The sequence below is a fragment of the Syngnathus scovelli genome, chromosome 2 (genome assembly GCF_024217435.2).
Source record: "Syngnathus scovelli strain Florida chromosome 2, RoL_Ssco_1.2, whole genome shotgun sequence".
NCBI lineage: Eukaryota > Metazoa > Chordata > Actinopteri > Syngnathiformes > Syngnathidae > Syngnathus > Syngnathus scovelli.
In genome coordinates this window covers 18,362,828-18,381,600 of record NC_090848.1, presented here as the reverse complement: position 1 = coordinate 18,381,600, position 18,773 = coordinate 18,362,828, and the positions used below count along the sequence as shown (strand labels likewise).

Sequence of the window (18,773 nt, the reverse complement as noted above, 5' to 3'; positions counted from 1 at the left end):
GTTAAATGGCACACCCTTAAAAATGGTGGGTTAAAAACAACCCAATTTGGGTTAAAAATTGGACAAACATCCTGGTTTGTTTTTTTGTTCTAAATAACCCAAATTGATGATGCAAAGTGTTGCCAGGCTCACTGAGAGCCAATTACGGTCTAGCCAGTGCCTTTCTCAAAGATAGTTCCACAGCGGATAGCTCGGATTTGTGGAAAAGGGGACCTAGATCAACCTAGATCTCGGAAGCAATATGACAACGTGACAATAATACATTATATATTATGATGTGTCACACGATAAAAGAAAAACCCTTCCAACCAACCAAGAAAAAACTACTTTGTATTTTCTACTTTGTAGAGGACTGCACTTAATGAGGGCAAAATATTTTTCTCCTTGCAAATATTGCTCAGCTCCAATTTTGAACCAAGACTGCAATCTGGTCTTTGATTGGCTCATTGTCTTCTGACTTGCTCGCTGATCACGGGACCAAGAAAACCTCATCCCTGTTGTTCCTACCAGTTAGCTGTGAAAAGCGGGTCAGTGGAGCATTTCTCTCTCGGTACATGAACTTGTGATTCCCCAGCTCTGTGACCTCACGTCTTCGTTCTCTGCGGCCGTGTTTTCTCCGCCTTACTGTCTACACGTGTTTCATGCTCTGTTTTGCCCACCTTTCCCCCTTTTGGTTACCGGCGTTTATCCTTCCTATTCCCCACCTTTCCTGTCTTTTCGGCCCACCATTTCCTGTTTTCGCCTTTAATTCACTTCTTCCCCTCTGTTCTTTGCAAATGTATTGCGCTCTAGTCAGTGTGGCGCCAACAGATTCATTCCCTGTCTTCCCTCAATAGTAAACTTCTGCAAGGATGTTGGGATGTTTTTAGATGCTTGGAATTATTTTTTTATTTTATATTTTGGTGAATTTTCTATTAACATAAGATAATTGATTGGTGATGATCTTTCTTCTTTCAACCTCATTGTTTATACTCGAAGAGTGCAGACACACCCAGCCTACAGCTGTGAAATTTTCGTTTATCATTAGCTGCTGACCCATATTTTCCAGCTGTGGTAAATGATGACAGCATTATTGCTACTGCAAACAGTCATTCTTTTTTGGGCTACACACACACACACTCTGGGAATCACTCTACTAGCTCAACAGTGTCGCACAAACACAAGTGACCCAATCTTTGTTGGGACCAGGCACGCAATTTTAAACACAGTGACCTGATATGATTTATGCTTCTCTACTGAAATGAATAATTCATTCCTATTATATACACAAATCTTGAATTATCATAGCGCCTTGTCCACCCTGTGTCATTTTTTTACTTGACATCTATTTCCCGATGAAGTAATATTTCTTGCTTTGCTCTTAACTACTAACATTTCCCTGCGGGGACTTTAAGAGTATTCACAAAGAGAATCCAATATATTTGATCTGATCTTTTACCTCCTTATTAGAAAGTAGAAGGACTAAAGAATCAATACAAAACAATTACCTTACTTTTTATGCACTTTTTTTGTTACTCAGGACATGATCTTCTGGATTGACCTCTTTTATTTGACAGGAGGAGACATTGTCATACTATTTGTCATCCTGATATTCTTCGTGATTGTAAGGAAGGCATGTCAGCTAATGACAAAAGGCGGTGATTTTGAATAAACACCAAGGATAATCTGTTTGTATGAATGACTGACAAAATAATAAATACTGTTTAGAGGCTGACAGCAGATGATTTGGACAATTTTAAGTTAAAAAATGTCTCTAAACAATTACTCGATGAAACAGTTGTCAATTAATTTGATAATGGATTAGTTAGTTGTCAATTAATCGATTCATTTTGATAGCTCGAGATGGAGGATTTATTCCCATCATGTATTCTGTTCTGTTTCCAGGATGAGATGGAAGAGTTAAGATCCGAGATGCTGGAGATGAGGGACATGTACATGGAGGATGATGTCTACCAGCTGCAGGAATTGCGGCAACAGCTGGAGCAGGTGTGTAAGTTTGTGTGTACGTGTGTGTGTGTGTGTGTGTGTGTGTGTGTGTGTGTGTGTATGTGTGTGTGTGCAGCCAAGCATGAGTGGATGAGAGCTCAACCTCACACTGAACCTCATTTTCTTTGTTCACATATTTTGAAAACACAGACGTGAATCAGAGACTGCTGCAGAATGTTTTTAAGCCATGTGAGAGTAACGTGGCGCCTCTAATTCAGATTCAAATTTTTTAGGGAAAAATCCTCTTAAGTATTATGTAAAGGGCATTATAAAAAGACAGTGGCACTTTTTGTGACTTTTGAGGTATATTTACCGTTTGAGTTCAAAAGTTGCACAACCTGAGAAGTATTTGTGTTCAGTTATAGTTCATAATCAAGATCCACTGTAATTCACTCACAATTTCTGATTTTTTTGTTTTGTTACAAAGGTGTTTTGATCCTAAGTGTGTCTTTGATTGGCAGGCGAACAAAACCTGCCGCATTTTGCAGTACCGGTTGAGGAAGTCAGAGCGGCGCTCCATCCGAGTCGCTCAAACGGGGCAGGTTGATGGTGAACTGATACGAACGCTGGAGCAAGATGTCAAAGTAAGTGTTTGCTTCCAAGATCTCGCCTAGTATGCAGACTTGAAGGTTTGTTGTCACTTCAGAAAGACAGTTTATAGACTCATTCAGAAATTAATTGGGTCAAAAATGACATCATTTGGGTCAAAATTGGACTTGGGTCAATTTGTCCCATTTTTCTGGGTCAATTATGGGAGTTATTTTGTGATACAAAACAATTGAAAGTTGGGTCAAAATAACATTTGTACACATTTGCAAGCTTTGTGATTAAGTATTATGATGAGACTGGTGTTGCCTTGGCTATTGTAGTTTCATTTGGAGAAATTTGCATTTTGTCATTCCTCCCATTACTTTCCTTTCATCACAGGAATGTGACGTTTTTGCCAAGATTCATTGTCCACCTACTTTAAGAAATTAAGATAGGAACTTTGGTGAATGATACTTTGATAACCCATCAAGCATTCCAACCGTCCAAGGAAAATTCAACTTGTTACCAAACGGTAATGTACTTTCCTCAAATAAACTTGGTCATGGATGACCTAGTTCTTCCACAGTTTAAAGACTGTGGTGACGGAAGGCTTCAAAAACTCCCTTAATATTATTTGGTTTGATTATCAGGCTGCCTTAAGGACAGTGAACCACACTCTTCCGTTAAACTGACCTCAATGACATGCGCATGCACACAGTCATGAACACGCACATGACACACGCACATGACACACGCACACACGCACATGCGTGTGTATGCGCTTGCACGTCTGTCTGTTTGTCCCAGGAATGTGGATAGTCGTATTCAGATTCTCCCCCCAAATTTTCCAAGTAATGGAGAGCAAAGAAAGTGTTATATGCTAAGTGATAGTTTGTACGTATGTGTGTGTGTAGGTCAAATGTGTGTTTGTGTGATATCACGTCAAACCCCCCCGCTTGCCTTTTCTGTCTGCGGCTCAGCTGCTGTCTCACAATCTGGTTGTCCTGAATGATTGAAAGAGGAAGTGGAAGGGATGAGTATACATCCTGTGTGGGGAAAAAAAAAAAAAAAAGCAAGAGGCAACTGGTGACTATTTGAAAATTCAAATTAGCCACTCAGAGTGAGCGATAAAACAGGGAGGGGGGAGGAGTAAAAAGAGGACAAGACTGCAAGGGGGATTATGTGACTTTAATGGAGTTGATTTGAAACAAGATCTGACTTGAATTTTAAATAGAAAGGTTTAAAATGTAAATTGAAAAATGCTATAAAGCAAGAGAAGGCTTGCTCATACCATGAGCATAAAAAAAAAAAAAAATTGTATGTGCCTTGTGTCTTCTCATGCAAAACAATAAAATGGACAATTTTGGAAAACTGTGGCCCCTGAGAATACTTTCCTCAAATGTATATGAGTCCCCCATTTCCTCAGCTCAAAACAATTGTTCTTATTGTGCTTTTACCACAAATTACTTTCTTTTGTTTGGCTGCAGTGGCTGTTAGGTTAGTCATTATAGCGTCCCATCAAACACCTTCTTAGAGTGTATTAAAAAAATGTTAAGGCATGATTGTGGGAACTTTTCCTGGAAAATAAAACATGCACATGTAGACAACTTGAGTTAGAGCAGCAGAGGACTGCAGTAGAAAATACGTGTCCTGTGAAAAACGACACTGGTGGGAGATACAAACTGACATCAGTGTGTCCCTCAACAACACATGAGTGATTGTCGCCTTGCTACCAGGGGCAGACGCTGGCGGGGGTCAAGTTACAACGCATTGTGTGTGTGCGTGTGTGTGTGTGTGTGTGTGTGCGTGTGCGTGTGTCTACTCACTATTCATGTCGTCTTATCATTCGCCTTACAGACAGGCACTCTTGCCTCTCTTCACTGAGTCTTTTTAACTGGTAAACTGGCAACACTAATGAAACTAGTTCAGTTAAAGTGATCAGTTAAGATATTGGCAGAATGTCCATCAAGAATAGGAATTGAATAATCACCTTTTCAAATCAGTATTTTTCGAATTGAATTTTATTTATTATTTTAAACACAATAATAACAATAACAAAAGCAACAACCGTTATATGCAGTTCCCTCCAAAAGTATGGGACAGAAAAGTGGATTCCATAGTTTTTGTTGTATACTGTAATGACTATATTGCCAATTAAAAGATGAATATCACACAAACATTCACAATTCTAGATTTTATTTCATGGTATTTATGCTGATAAACCTTCCTGAAAACCGCGCAAGGGATTAAAACAAACTGAGGGGACAGGGAAAAAATCAAAATGAACAAACAAACAAAATATTACAACAAAGAAACAAAATATTTTATTTAAATGTACTAATATTATTTATTATTCATCCTTCATGTTTCATGTTGCACAATTGTACTCCAAATAATTCCTACTTTATGAACTTCACTGACAATAGAAATAAAACAAATTTTGATTCTAATGCAAATCTACGGGTACAGAACTGCGAGTCGACAACGGGTCCACTGTTCTTTCTGACATAATATAGTGCTATACTTTTTGGACAGACTGAACAGACAGAATTGGTGCTGTCCACTCAGTGTTTCTCTTAGTCGTGACAACTTGACCTTGACTTCTTGAGCTTCACAAAACTGAGCTGCTTTACCAAATTGGCTTAACTACTGCTTATGCTTGAAGGCACTGATTTGGTAATGCACGCGCACGCACGCACGCACACACATATACACTCACACACACATCTTCCCCCATCTTACTGCTCATTTCTTGAGCCTGGCAGAGTGATGAATCTCATGATGAATGTAATACGTACTGTCAATGTTGTAGTCAGGCGACTGTTTTTAAACACATCACGTCTGTTTGCTTTGTAATGTGTGTCAGTGTCAGGGCGCCATGTGACTCGGTAAGTGTATTTCCCAGAACAAAACAGAATCTCCTTCAGGAGGCCTGACATAATTTCCTGTCCCACTCACACACTGCTCTCATTCCCACAGACAGCTGCACACATCTGGACACATACTGTAGTGTATACCGTATTTAGACACAGGATGTAGCTAGTTATGCTGTCCATGATGTCAACGATTCGGTGTGAATTTTTTTCCTAACTTGATAATATATAGTTAAGTGCATGAAAGCCATGTGGCTCCACTCTAGTGATTGTTGCTCAGCACTGACTGGAGGCAATGCAAAACTTCTTAGTTAGTGCCAAATAAGGAGAGAATGCAGCCTACTCCAGCAGTGACCCAAAATTAAATTTGCTTTATGGTGAAACATGTAATATGTGTGCTGCTTACACTTGCTACCCCGGGATTATGTACAAATAAAATAATGATAATTTACAGAATCAAAAACTATATTTATTGCTGTAGAAGTAGTATTAGAATGAGATTTCAAATTACAATAAGAATTTTACAAGCATTGTACAATAGTTGTTTTGTATTTAATACATAAAAAAACCCCTCAGGTTTATTACCTCTGCCTCAGGGATGAGATTTTTCCGATCGTTTCAGACCAAAACGACCATTCTCAAGTTAAGCGCATGACGCACGCAACAAACAAGTTGTTAAGCAATTAAATTAAGAGTGGGGTGCTGTTAAGAGATTTACGACCTGGTGTTAGCATTAGCTGGCGCTAAATTGGCCTTGCGCTTAATGTCGTTTATGCCTGTTTAATGTGTCTTACATCTGTTTGGTGCATTTGTTAATCATTTCCAAGATAGGTTCCACCTCAAACTTTTTTTCGACAAGTATGTTTTGGCTTGGAACTAACAATTATTTTAATAATTAATCTGTCAAATATTTTGTCGATTAATCAATCAGATACAAAAAAAAAGATGTTTTAATTGTCACACCGTCATCCTATGACGCGATCCACTCTCTTACGAAGCTTCACTTTACCCTCAAGACAACTGAGGGTCAGACACAAACCCCCTTACGTCCTCATTATAACGTCTAAGTCAGAATGATCTTTTGTCAGAACAAAAGGACTGGCGCAAGTTAATAAATCAAAGGCAGCTCTATCTGAACAGCTTCTGCTCACTTGGTTTTTACTTTGCAAGCGTTTGCAAGAAAACCATTGCAGAAAGTAAAGCTTCAACATGAGCGTCAGACCTCAAATTCTTCCTGACAATAGGAAATTGTATCAAGTCGATACTAAATTGCCTTTACTAGAAGCTCTCACAATAGTAATTCATTACTTGCTGTTCAGATGATTTCACAGGCATTGCGTGCCCATTTGGGATGAAGCAAAACATGCACCGGACTGAGTTTTCATCACATTCCGTCATCCCTCTACGTCCGATCCAAAGATCAGAGGAACAGCTGTCGTGTCAGCGTCTCACTCTCTCTTTCACACATAATGGTTTTATATATAGACTCTCCACAGATTAGTCATGATGTAACATCCTCTAAATGGGCGTGGAGAGGACTTTGTGCAGGCCGGATGTCAGAAAGGTCAACTCGCGTCACCGCTGAACATCAACACAAGGGCTGCCCATGAAAACTTCCTGTATAACCTAAAGTAGATTCTTGTATGTTGAAATTTACTGTGCAAATATAGTCACACTTTCCTTGCTATGATAATGTCAGGTGCAATCCGGTAAAATAACTATTTTTAGTTTTTTTGTTCTTACGATGTGTTTTATGTCTAATACCAGGGAAAGAAGCCCATTGAAACCCTTTTGACATTAAGGGCTATATAAATAAATATGTCTTGACACAGAAAATGTATTGTTTATTTTGTATCGAATTGTGCATGTCTGTGTTGTTGAGTATGTTGCAGTTGGATGAGACATCGAAAGGTATAGGAAAAGCATATGTTGTTTTCGTATAAAACCCCCGTAGGTGTAAAAATCTAGTTGAGGTTTGAGCTACAAGCAGCTTTACAGTGTGCACAGCACAAAAATAACAATGATGCAATATGAGGCTCTTGCTGGAAAGGAGCTACGTGATCACAAACCAAAGGAAAATATGTACACTGTCAGCCCAACAAAAACCAAAAATATACACATCCATCCTCCAAGCTGTCATTATTTCACATGGATTGTTAGTTTCATCATCTTTTCGGGGCGAGGTCTACACTTAAAGCCTTTTATTTTTTTTTGTGGTTTAATTATCTTTTTGTTTTTTGTCAGCTCAATGTTCCTCCCTGCAACACATGCATGGCATCTTGCCCCACCCTTTTTATATTACAACTTCTTTTGCTGTACCTTCCACCAAGAACTGAAAAAACAACCTAATTCCAGACACGCACATGCTCACACACACTCACGCCACAGGGCAAACAGCTTTCTCAGCCAACAAATGGCAGTTAGTAATCTCATAGTTGACACTACACTATGTGGTTGTGTGTCCAACAAACAAAAGTCTGTTCCCTGGTCACGAGCGTCATCCTTAAAGTTACCTTACAATTTCTGTGTGTCTCCGTTTGCATGCACAGTGTGTTGAAATATTCTGTGTTGTGTTTTGTGGAAGACAGGACTTGCTTGCTTTTGTCAGTCTATTTTCCCTTCCCTCTTGACTTCAAATGTATTCACACACACACACACACACACACACACACACACACACACACACGCTCGCACACACACCCACACACACACACTTAATAAATTCAACATGCCTCTCTCTCACTTGCAGTCTCAGTGAATGCTAATTGAATCCTATAGCGAATCTCCAGTGGCTGTAAATTCCATCGCGTTCACTTGGACATAGAGGAACAAAAACGCATTTATAGACACTCAGTGGCTCACAAAGGAGAAAATTCTCCAAATAAAGAGGGGAAAAAGAAAATAGGACAATGGCCAATGAACGCACTGCTGTGATGAATAGATGGCTTCACTTAATGTAACTTTAGGAACTTTGCCAATTTGTCTTTGATTCGGTTGAGTGTATAATACACTAAGAATAACAAAACTGCATTACGTTGAGCTATTCATGTCTTTCTCATATACCACGACCACCAATATGTGCATACTCTGAATTGCTTGAAATATAACAATTGAAGCACAAGAAAAAAAAAGTGAATCTGAAAAATAAAGCAGCATATTTAACCTTTTAATTTACACAAATACACACACAGACCGTGATATTTCCATCATAGGAGACATTTACCTTGTCCCGGCGTTACATTAAACTTGAAAAGGTCTCATCCATCACTAAAGACCTAACGATTTATGCTCCCATGACTTACGGGTACCCGCCTGCTCTCAACTGTACCGGTTACAGATTTATGTCCTCTGACACACAGAAACACACACACGCACAAACACACACACACACACATTGTGTAATAAGCTAAGAAACGACATTTTGTTTGCAAAAAGTGTGTAAATCATGTCTGTGAGCTACGTCCCAATAATGCTTTTTGAGTTTTAAAGCAGAAGTCAAGTCAAAAATGTTCTTTCCCATAATGTGTTTTATTGACCACCATGAGTCTAAACACGGCATTCTGATTATTATTGTGTTTGTGAAAAATGAATTAAGCTGCAAAATTTTAATCAATCTCAAAATATATCTCAGTGCCCGGCCATCTTGGAGCTCGCTGTCAGCTGAAAATGACATCACAGCTGCTCAGGGCTCAGGCAACAACCAATCATGGCTCCCCTGTTTTCTGAATATTGACATAAAACGTTTGCGAGCTGAGCCATGATTGGTTGTTAACCTGAAACCTGAGCAACTGACCCACAGTGGGATTCAGCTGCAAGGCTGAGTGTGTGGTGAGCCCGAGTGACCTCAGTTTCACCTTAAAACTAAACAAGCTCACTGTCACTTTTAGATTCAATCAGCACTCACAAGGAACGATGTAGAATCCTCCGTTCACACACAACAGGACTGTGTGTGATGGAGAAGTTCAGGGGGGCATTGTTTTGTGTGGGTGGTCAATTGGAGTATTGTGGCATTCAGCTGCACGCTTAGTCCGGTTTAGAAACGTTCATACAATGACATACACATGTAGATTCAACACACAGTTACCAATTGTGGTTGCATACCAAGATGTTATACATGACCAGTGAGACACAAAACGAGTCTATCAAATAACTACACATACACAAACAACAGCAATGCAGTACAATTTGCTCAGTACGGATTTTAAAACTTTTGTTGCCATTTGGTGACCAACCTATTAATGTTGAGTATTAAGCATTCAAACTGAAAACAGTAGTCACGTTCAAATTTAAAGCTCATGACTTACAAGTCATATGCAAGTAATTTTTCATGTATGCAGGATTTGGCTGTTTTGTTTTGCTTTTGATGGCTGTATTCAAAGAGTTACTCCACTTCATTAGCATATACAGTATATTGATTTGAATTTTATTTAACAAAGTGATCTTCCTAATTTTATTTAAATACAATACAATACGATACAATACAATACATCGTTACGTATATGCCAATATTGTGTGACTCAGATATTTCCACTGAGTTTTTACTTTGTCTATCCAGTGGTGCCTTTTCCATATCTCACGTCATCAGTGAGTTGACAATGTATTTGCTAGACTACTTCATTCGAGAAATGGTTTTAACCCCAGGGAAGAAGTTGAAGATATTTACAGTGGGTCTTATTTGAATGAAAGATATTTTTTTAGATAGTACTTATCAGGATTTGATCATCTGAACTGACTCAATATAGACTGTCCCATATCAGTAGGAATGAAGTAAATCCACAGATATCTCTGCTTCCTTTAGTTCAGCCCTACAGTCTCTATGAATACGCGTGCACAAAGACCCAAGGAACAAGCCCAAAATCACACAATCAAGTTAAACCTTCGCTGTACTTGCTCACATCTCACAGGCGGCGAAGGATGTGTCCATCCGTCTCCACAGTCAGTTGGACAGTGGGGAAAAGAAGAGGGCCCGTCTGGAGGAGGAGAATGAGGAACTCAGAGTCCGACTTCAGGATCTGGAGGTCGCCAAACAGGTCCTGCAACAGGAAATTGACAAGGTAGGACCTGATTATTCACAGTGGTCTGATCTAAGATTTCTAAAGTTGGTCTGCCTTTCTCTTAGCAATAATAAGACAATAAGGTGGAAGACATAAAAGCGGTTATTGTGTGTGACATGGTGGGTAACATTAACCGGGGTGTGGTGTAAATCAATATCAAACTCCATAAAGGAAAAAAGTATTTGGTCAGCCACATTTCTTGTTGACCCTCTTTTCTTTCATTCTGATGCCATGCAAGAGACCAAGAAGAGCAATGAAAACAATGTTTAAAACTAAAAGCACAATTTGGTCCCCTCACCAAGTGAAGTGAAAACTAATTTGGGAAAACAGTTAAGATAACTGTTTTTTTGTATTCACTGCTTTAAAAGTGGTATCTGGCAGGCCTCATTGTGAGCATGCTGATCAGGGTTCTTTGTCTATTCCCCCCCCCCGTGTTTGATTGGGCTCTCAAAGTTCTGGTCCTGGCCCAAGACCTGATGTGGGTCATGACGAGGTGGAAGGCTGGGTTGCTGGCAGGGGAGCTGGCTTGTGTTCCCTCAATAAAATTTGATGTTTGTGTTTTTTATCGCTCGACTCCTTAACTATCGATTGACCGTTTGCCTGTTAGAGGAGACAGAAAGCTCCCTTGTTGTCCTCGTCCTTGACTAATTAGATAGGCCTGCGGGGTGCATGTATTGTACTTGTCTTTCAATTTTACTTCCAATTTTTTTTTTGTTAATAGAGAATGTTGCCCACTCCATTCCCCACTGCATCCTCACTTGTACGCGGACACTCGACTTTAATTTGGCTTTGCTGCTAATTGAATCACTTTGCCTTTATATAACCCAGGAGGCTGGTTAAGTGAATGAAAGTGTTTCAAGTGTTTGACTGCTGCAAATAGCAATGTTTTCTTTTAGTTTTGATTGTTGTCAGTTTTAAGGTTCGTTTGACACTTCCAGGCTAGTTTTTGAAATGTTATGTTTTGTTTTCTGCATGGGTAGGTAGTTACAGTGGTGGTTTCATATGGAATAAAATCATTGGGCATTTTAGTTGAAAAATTACAGTGCTCTTCTTTGTCTGTCTTTTTGCAACTGATTTTCCACTAGCAATGGTATAAACTAAAGACACCACGGAATGATTGGTACACCCGGAACCGGACGGATAATTTGGAGTCTTGGATTAATTGTTAATATTTTGGGAATTTCAGAACACAAAAACCTTGTCTCAGCAGAATTTTCTCAGATTAAAAACAATATTTTCTCCCTCGTTTCTGCTCTTTTATATAGTTTTGTTCCACAAGTTCACGCCAATATGTTTTGACTGGGCTCCAGATAACGTTTGAATCGGCTTCAATCCCTAATATTGTCTATAGAAGTAGTGATTTACTTTGTTTAGCATTTTATTCTCATGACTCATTTATATAGTGCAGCTGAAGTTTTTGAAGTTCTTGCTTGCAGTGCTCTGTTTTAACTGAAGTAGATTTATTAAGGATTCCTTGTAGTGCAGGAGCAACCGTTTGTTCTGATGTGTGCTTTTCTCAGCGCACATGAGAGCCGCAGAAGGTTTTGTGGCTATTTGACAGCTCTTGGACTTGCTGACCTGGCTTCATGTTTGGCTATGTTGTGATGAGCTATGCCAACCCCGCAGAAAATTCTTCAAATTGCTGATATGGTTTAGGGAACTTTGTGTGTGCATTTACTCACACAGGAATGTCTCACCCATTTGTGTCTCACCTTGGGTGATATGAATTGAATTCACAAACTAGTGTTGGTCGTATAGTCATTGTACTAGTAGGAATAGGAGTGTTTAAAGCCAAAAATCAACAGTCTGACCAAAAGACTTTGAAAACACAGAGGACAATAAACGTTGTGGTGATTCGAAAGGTGTTGGATAATTATCGATTGGCAATGTCTGCAGCCTCTGGTTATTATTATTATCCTTATGTACAGTACGTAAGGTTATGAGTAAGTATGTTCCAGGCAGCCACGGTAGCCCCTTTTTAGGCCGCCATGGACAAAGCAGGATGGTTGTGAGACATCGTGGGCCGGGAACAGAATGGGCAAACGCGACAGGCTGGGTTGCCATGGATGCCTGTTTTTCAACTGTCAAAAAAAATTGCCACGGTAGTCACCATATGAATGAGAATGCTAGTTGGCCGTGGTGAAACGTGTTGAACAAAACAACCCGGGAGTATATAACTGGCGGTAAAAAATAACCCTCGTGTGATGGGCAGCATACAGTATGTTTCCCATCCATAATTTGTGTCCCCCCCCCCCCCCCCTTGCCTCTCTCAGATTTTTTATTTTACCTCCTCCAACCTCTCAAATCTCTGTGTCTTCACCTGTCTCCAAAATGTTTGTTCCATTCCAGCTGTTTGACATTGGAATGCGGCAAGGTCACATTTGATGGCATGAGGGTTATAGAGGGAAGGCTGCTGGTTGAGGAGGAGGGACGAGGGGTGGGTGTCTGTGTTTTTTTGTGGGGATAGAGAAGCTCCAGGGGGGGTGCATCTTCTGAGAATGTTTGATTTGAAGGTAAGCAGCTTGACTGAAGTAAAAGATTGATTGAAGGTGTAGAGGAGAGGGGGAGATAATGAGTTTGGGGGATTTGCAATGGAGCCATGCGGAGTGATTCTGCAAGGAAATTACTGCTCATCTACTTCGCCAACAAACTGGGAAATTTATCAGGACTGTGTATTCTAAATACAGTGGACCTTGCAAACTGTTATGGGATGTTGTTTGAATTTTGAACAAATTTGTACAGAAGTGATATGGGAATCAAATTGACTTCTGATGGGCATTTGATGAATCGAAAATGCATTGTTTGAATTTTCAATCTATCTCTGTATTTTTAGCAATGCATAGATTATTTGAGAACTTATCGATTATCAAATAAATTAATTTTGAAAATTAATAGATACCCTTAATACATACCCTATTCCATTTCAAAAATTGCAAAAAATGCTTGCAATGTCATCTCCTCGATTGTTAATATTCTCTGATTATTGTCCTGCACGATAGAAGAATCTTTGTGTGTAATAAAAAAAAACAAAAAAAACATTTGTTTTTCCTTTCAAAACAAATAGCAGCGTTTTGGTAATTTTCTGACATGTTACAGACCAAACCAGTGGCTATATTAATTTGTTTAGTTTTCTGCATTTGCGGCACTGTCACTCTAAAGTTATGTCATGTTTTTGAAGAAAAAAATGGAAACTAAACCTAGCCACTCCTCAGCCTCAAGGTAAGCAAACACAATGCAGTAATAGAGAGGTGGAGAGCTATCATATAGACAGATTGCTGTTTGGGTAGAGAAAGAGATACAGCTGCTCCATTGGCTGCTTGAAGTGAAAGAGTTGCTCCAAGAAAGGAGAGGAAAATTGAGACAAGGTTGTAAACAACAAGAAAGACATTTCTTTGTACAGGGCAAGGAGAAAGGAGACAAAAGGGGGCTGTACCAGGTGGGGTCTTGGCAGGAGGGCTGGGTGAGTTTAATTGGAAAAATAATCTTTAATGATTACAGAGAAAAAAGGCTGCATACTATTTAGGGATTTGTTTTTTGTCCATATGTAGCCACTCTTTCTCGCTCCTTCTCTGCATATGATCACCATAACTCAGCTGAAGGTCACTGAAGAAATATCGCCCCATGTGTCCTTGACTATATGTGTGTGTGAGAGAGAGTGCAAGTGCATGTTGATTTAGGATGAGTCCATTGAGCATGATAAGGTCATCTTGTCCACTTGGGTAGAGCATGGTATTGCTGTATTCTCTCGCCATATTCCAATAATTGAACTGTCAGGAGCCAATTTGACTGACACATCTCACCTTCTTCTCCTATCAGCCCTTGTTTAGGCTCAATGCCAAAGAAAAATCAAACCCAATGTGCAGTTAATCTGTTGAAACTACTCCAACTTCCTCTCTCCTTTTTATCCACGCTAAGTCCATTTCCGCAATTTACTTATTCCAGAGGGAAAGTGCTCCTTGGTATTTTTGACTTTCAGGAAGCCTTACCTATTGTTTCAGACCAAGTAGAGGGATGTAGGGAGAAGGTAGCTACGTACTTTGCTGTGCACTTTTCCATGTAATTGTGTTGATTAAATAGATTTTTGCTGGCCTAATGTGTGGTTAAACCCCAGAATTTCCCTTAGAAATATTCGGATGACTTGTTTGTTTTCCCTTTTTTTTCACTCCTTAAATCATTGTGGTCCATAGCTTGCAGGTCATGTCAACAGTGATCATTCCTCATGGTCCTCAATGAAATATGTGTTCTCTCCAGAGACACGTGTTCTTAAATGGGTCAGCGCATCAAAGCAGCTGAACTTAAACTGGCTTAGAGTGAGTGATTGATTAGGTTAAAGACGTTCCAAGGAGAAGAGAACCATGTGACTTCTAAGTATCCCACTTCCCACCAAGAGAAATATATAAGCGCGTGAAGAAACATTTTCAGTATCAAGACAAAGTGAGATTGACAGAAATGTCTTTTTATCTATAAATCATGATTTATTTCTTAATTTGAAGCTGTAGAACCACATGATCTCAGAAGGAAAAAATGCCGCTGCGTTACTGCCTTTTTAGCAGGGAATTAATCAAAATTATAGGTTTAATGCCATTTGAGGGATATTTCCTTATAAATGATGTAACAATTTTTTGGAACATTTTAGCTTCAAGGAAAGTAACACACGTAATGTACACACTCACACAAACTAGTGGACACATACACCCACACATTACTTGACAATGCAGCCATTAAGCTATAATTGGTGTGCAGATTACCTCACCTGTGGGAGGACAGATGGGCTCTCTTAAAAGGTTCGGCACTGGTCTCCTTGTGGATCTGGTGTGTCTGATGAGTCCGCACTCACACATATACACACACACATACACGCACACACACGTACACACGCACACGGACACACTAAAAAAAATGATGGTTTAGCACGATTAAGAACACACCTCCTGTGTGTGAATAAAGTGATTTAAGTGGTTTATTGATTGTGATAATTATAGCCAGTACACTGTAGATCTATTTTGTGGCCCTTAAGACTTAATGGGCCTTAGTGCTGTTGTCACACATAGAATTTCATCCTTTTTGTTTAGGGAAGTTTGACTGAGTCAGCACAGACAAATTCATTCAATACATGGGCGGCTCCTATTTGTACATTACCTTAACTGATAGTATGTGCTTTAAATTACATGATCTGGAATGTAATGGCATACACAAAAGGTTTTTAGCTGCTGTACTTCTAGGCCACAAAGAGTATATATGTACAGAGCCCATTCGGCCCACTCTCCCTTTATGTGCACAGAACTAGATGAAGTTGCTTCATTGCATTTATAACTTATTACTTTTACTCAATAGCGTATGAGTGTTTTGATTTGTCATACGTTGTGGTTTCCACTGCAATCCACACTGTCTGCAGTGGAATCTTTTTACTCCCCCTTCAGCGTCATGTGCTCCTCTTTTGTTTCCAGTTTCTCTCCTTGTTGTCCCTCACTTGTCTTCTTTCCTGAACTCTCTCTTCATCCCTCCCCCTCTTTTATTTTCTCCCATCTCCTCCCCTCACTGCTGCCCTCTTCCTGGCTTCAAAAGGAGGCGGTGTGACATCATCAATATGCGGCCGTCTCTTGCTGGGAAGAGGAAGTGGAGACGTGGAAAATAAGGAGCTGGCGCCTCCGGCTGATGCTAGTCTGGCAGCTGCTCAGTTACTAACACTACACCGACGTTGTCGTGTGTGTTGCTATGGTTACCCTGCAGTGTGATGTCCCACAACAGCAGGCAGGGGAAATGCTCTGGACTGTAAAATGATTGTTTATACTGCAGTCGTAGAGAATTATTCAATAATACAGTGATGTCAAAGTGTCATCAATGCACTTTTTCGTTACATTTAAAGTCAGAATTCTGAGAAAAAAAGTCAGAATCCTGTCACCCCCCCCCCCCCCCCCCTTTGTTTCTTCTTCACTGGCCCTAATCCTCTTCCGTACGTGTGAATCTCATTAGTGTAAAGATCTTTTTTGACTTGACTATTCATTGAATTATTTTTGCTCTAATTAGTGGCATTAAAAAAAGAAATTAAATGCAAGTGATACTATCGTTTATCATCGTAGTTTCTGTGAAACGATATCGTCCTGAAAATTAATATTGTGACAGGTGCTTGGGGTCGATACCAATTCCTAGTTTAAGTTGTCCCTAAATATTTTTCAATTTCACATTTTCCTTAACAGCCTCTTTATCTATGTATCTACCTTGTAGGCTTCCATTTGTTTCCTAATTGTTAAATTATGTAACGGGCACAAAAGGACAGAAAGAAAAGCACTGTTCTCTCCGTGCCCCTTGTCCTTTATTTCTGTGCACTAAACCTCATCTCACGGGTGACCAGATTATATGAAAGATGCTGAGTGGTGCCGACAGTCCTCTCCGATTGGATCAGGAGGAAGAGCAAATTCACCAGTTAACTGGAACATTTACTGAGGTGGATTTTTCTGTTAGGATTCTGCAGTACTCAGCAGAAAATCCAATGTGCTCCTGGAAATTTGCTCGTCTCATTTTGAGTCCCAAAGCACAAACTCTGAAAAATCTAACCCAATGCATTTTTAAAAAATCAGTTCAGTATCTTAAAAAAAAAGCTTATTGTCAATTGCAATTTACAGTATACAGAGATGGCGTGAGAGGTTTGTTGTAGATGTGCTCAGTTGAGTGGATGACACTCTAATCCTGCTGTAAAAGAGATTTATATCATTTTGCATGCTGGTAGAGGACACTACTGGACCATGACCACGGGTCAACTCCATCGAGATCACAATATTAATAGTGAGACCAACTGAGATATTTAGCTTTCCCACTCTGAGTCACTTTTGTAGCTGGACTTAAGCGATCATAATAAGAAAACGAAGTACTGTACTTTGTGGTTTATTGAGGAAAAAATGTCTTGCATTCAAAGATGACTAAATATCGGTGACTTTTCTTTTCTAAATGACATTCTGTTATTTGCAAAAGAAATGATCAGAAATTGAGCCCAATGTTTATTTTTATTTACATTTTTATACTAACTTGTGTATTCAGAAGCTGTTACGTGAGATGTATTTGTTTTGCAGCTGACCATGCATATCTAATTTTGTTAGGATGCAATGTTGAAATCATCTTTTGTTTCCTTAGAATTGTGGATATTTAAGTATTTCTTCTTGTTGGATGGCCAAACAAATTCTTGTGTGCGTGTTGTCCCCTAGGAAAATGTGCATTGCAGCCATTAACAGCCACATATCATGTTTGTTAGTGTTGTTTGTAGTTTAATCAGTGATGTTTTACGTCTCCCACTTTTATAGTCTTTCGGGCAGACAGAATGTCAATAGACTGGTCTGTTTTAAGACCAAGTTGATTTACGCACACATGGGCCTGTGTTGATTGCAGGCCAGCATCTGAGTTATTTTGACGCTCTGCAATCGGACCACAGCAGGACTGTAACTAGGTCGGCTCAGGTCAAAGTGACTCGTGTGCGCAACGATAGTTTTTGCTCCTAATTTTGTCATGTCATTTTCAATAACAGTGGTGAAACGGACTCGCCCATAAATAATTTTGTTGTCATTTTCATTTTCATTCAGTTCTAAAATAATTCAATCAGACTCAAGGCATGCTGTGAAATGTGAAATGAAGTAAAGGAAAGCAGGAAAGTGAGACAAATGCCAAACACTGAAGGGCAATAAAGAAACTTACTGTACAGTTTCCTTGACAACCTGGGGTGGTGCTAGTCACATGCAGTGAAGACAGTGCAGGAAGAGTCGTCAGGAAAATATTGAGATAAAGTCCGATAGATTCACGCTAATGAAATTGTTCAGAGCGGACGGAACAATATGTCATCAACATTGCGGCCTAGCACATTATCTCGGTGAAGTATCACAAGACCAGCATTAGATACGACTGTCTGCACTATCATTACATTGCAAAACTATACAATTCCTACTACAGGTTTTGCACGGTATACTGCTACAAGAAAACTATCAAGATGCTGCACCATAAAAACGCAACAATACCACATTTCCATCACTGGTAATTTGGTGTAGTTTTGACGATAGCAAACAGTTCACCAAAAAATAAGCAAGCTTGCTGGCTTTAAGCTGTTTGTTTGTCACCTGGAAATATGCATTTGTAAGCGGAACACCTTCCAGGCCCTACACACTTACAAGCAAATGTGAAGGGGCGCCACTTGCAGCAGCTATGGAGGACTAAAGGCAATATACACTACAACACCCCAAACTCAGTGCTAAAACTAAGCAAATCAAAGATTGTATAAAATGTTCAGCTGAATCATACTGTAAAGGTCTACTATTTTAATGCTAACATTTAATGTGAAACACCATAAATG

General features: G+C 39.5%; 1 protein-coding gene across 1 annotated transcript in view; it reads left to right on the top strand.

Moving 5' to 3' along the window:
• The window catches only part of mtcl2 (microtubule crosslinking factor 2), a 43,914-nt gene that overhangs the window by 1,888 nt on the left and 23,253 nt on the right, over positions 1-18,773 (top strand). The window contains exons 2-4 of the mRNA XM_049754889.2: positions 1,885-1,986; positions 2,448-2,570; positions 10,292-10,441. Coding sequence (XP_049610846.1) covers positions 1,885-1,986; positions 2,448-2,570; positions 10,292-10,441 — 375 coding nt within the window. The remainder of the gene's footprint in view (positions 1-1,884; positions 1,987-2,447; positions 2,571-10,291; positions 10,442-18,773) is intronic.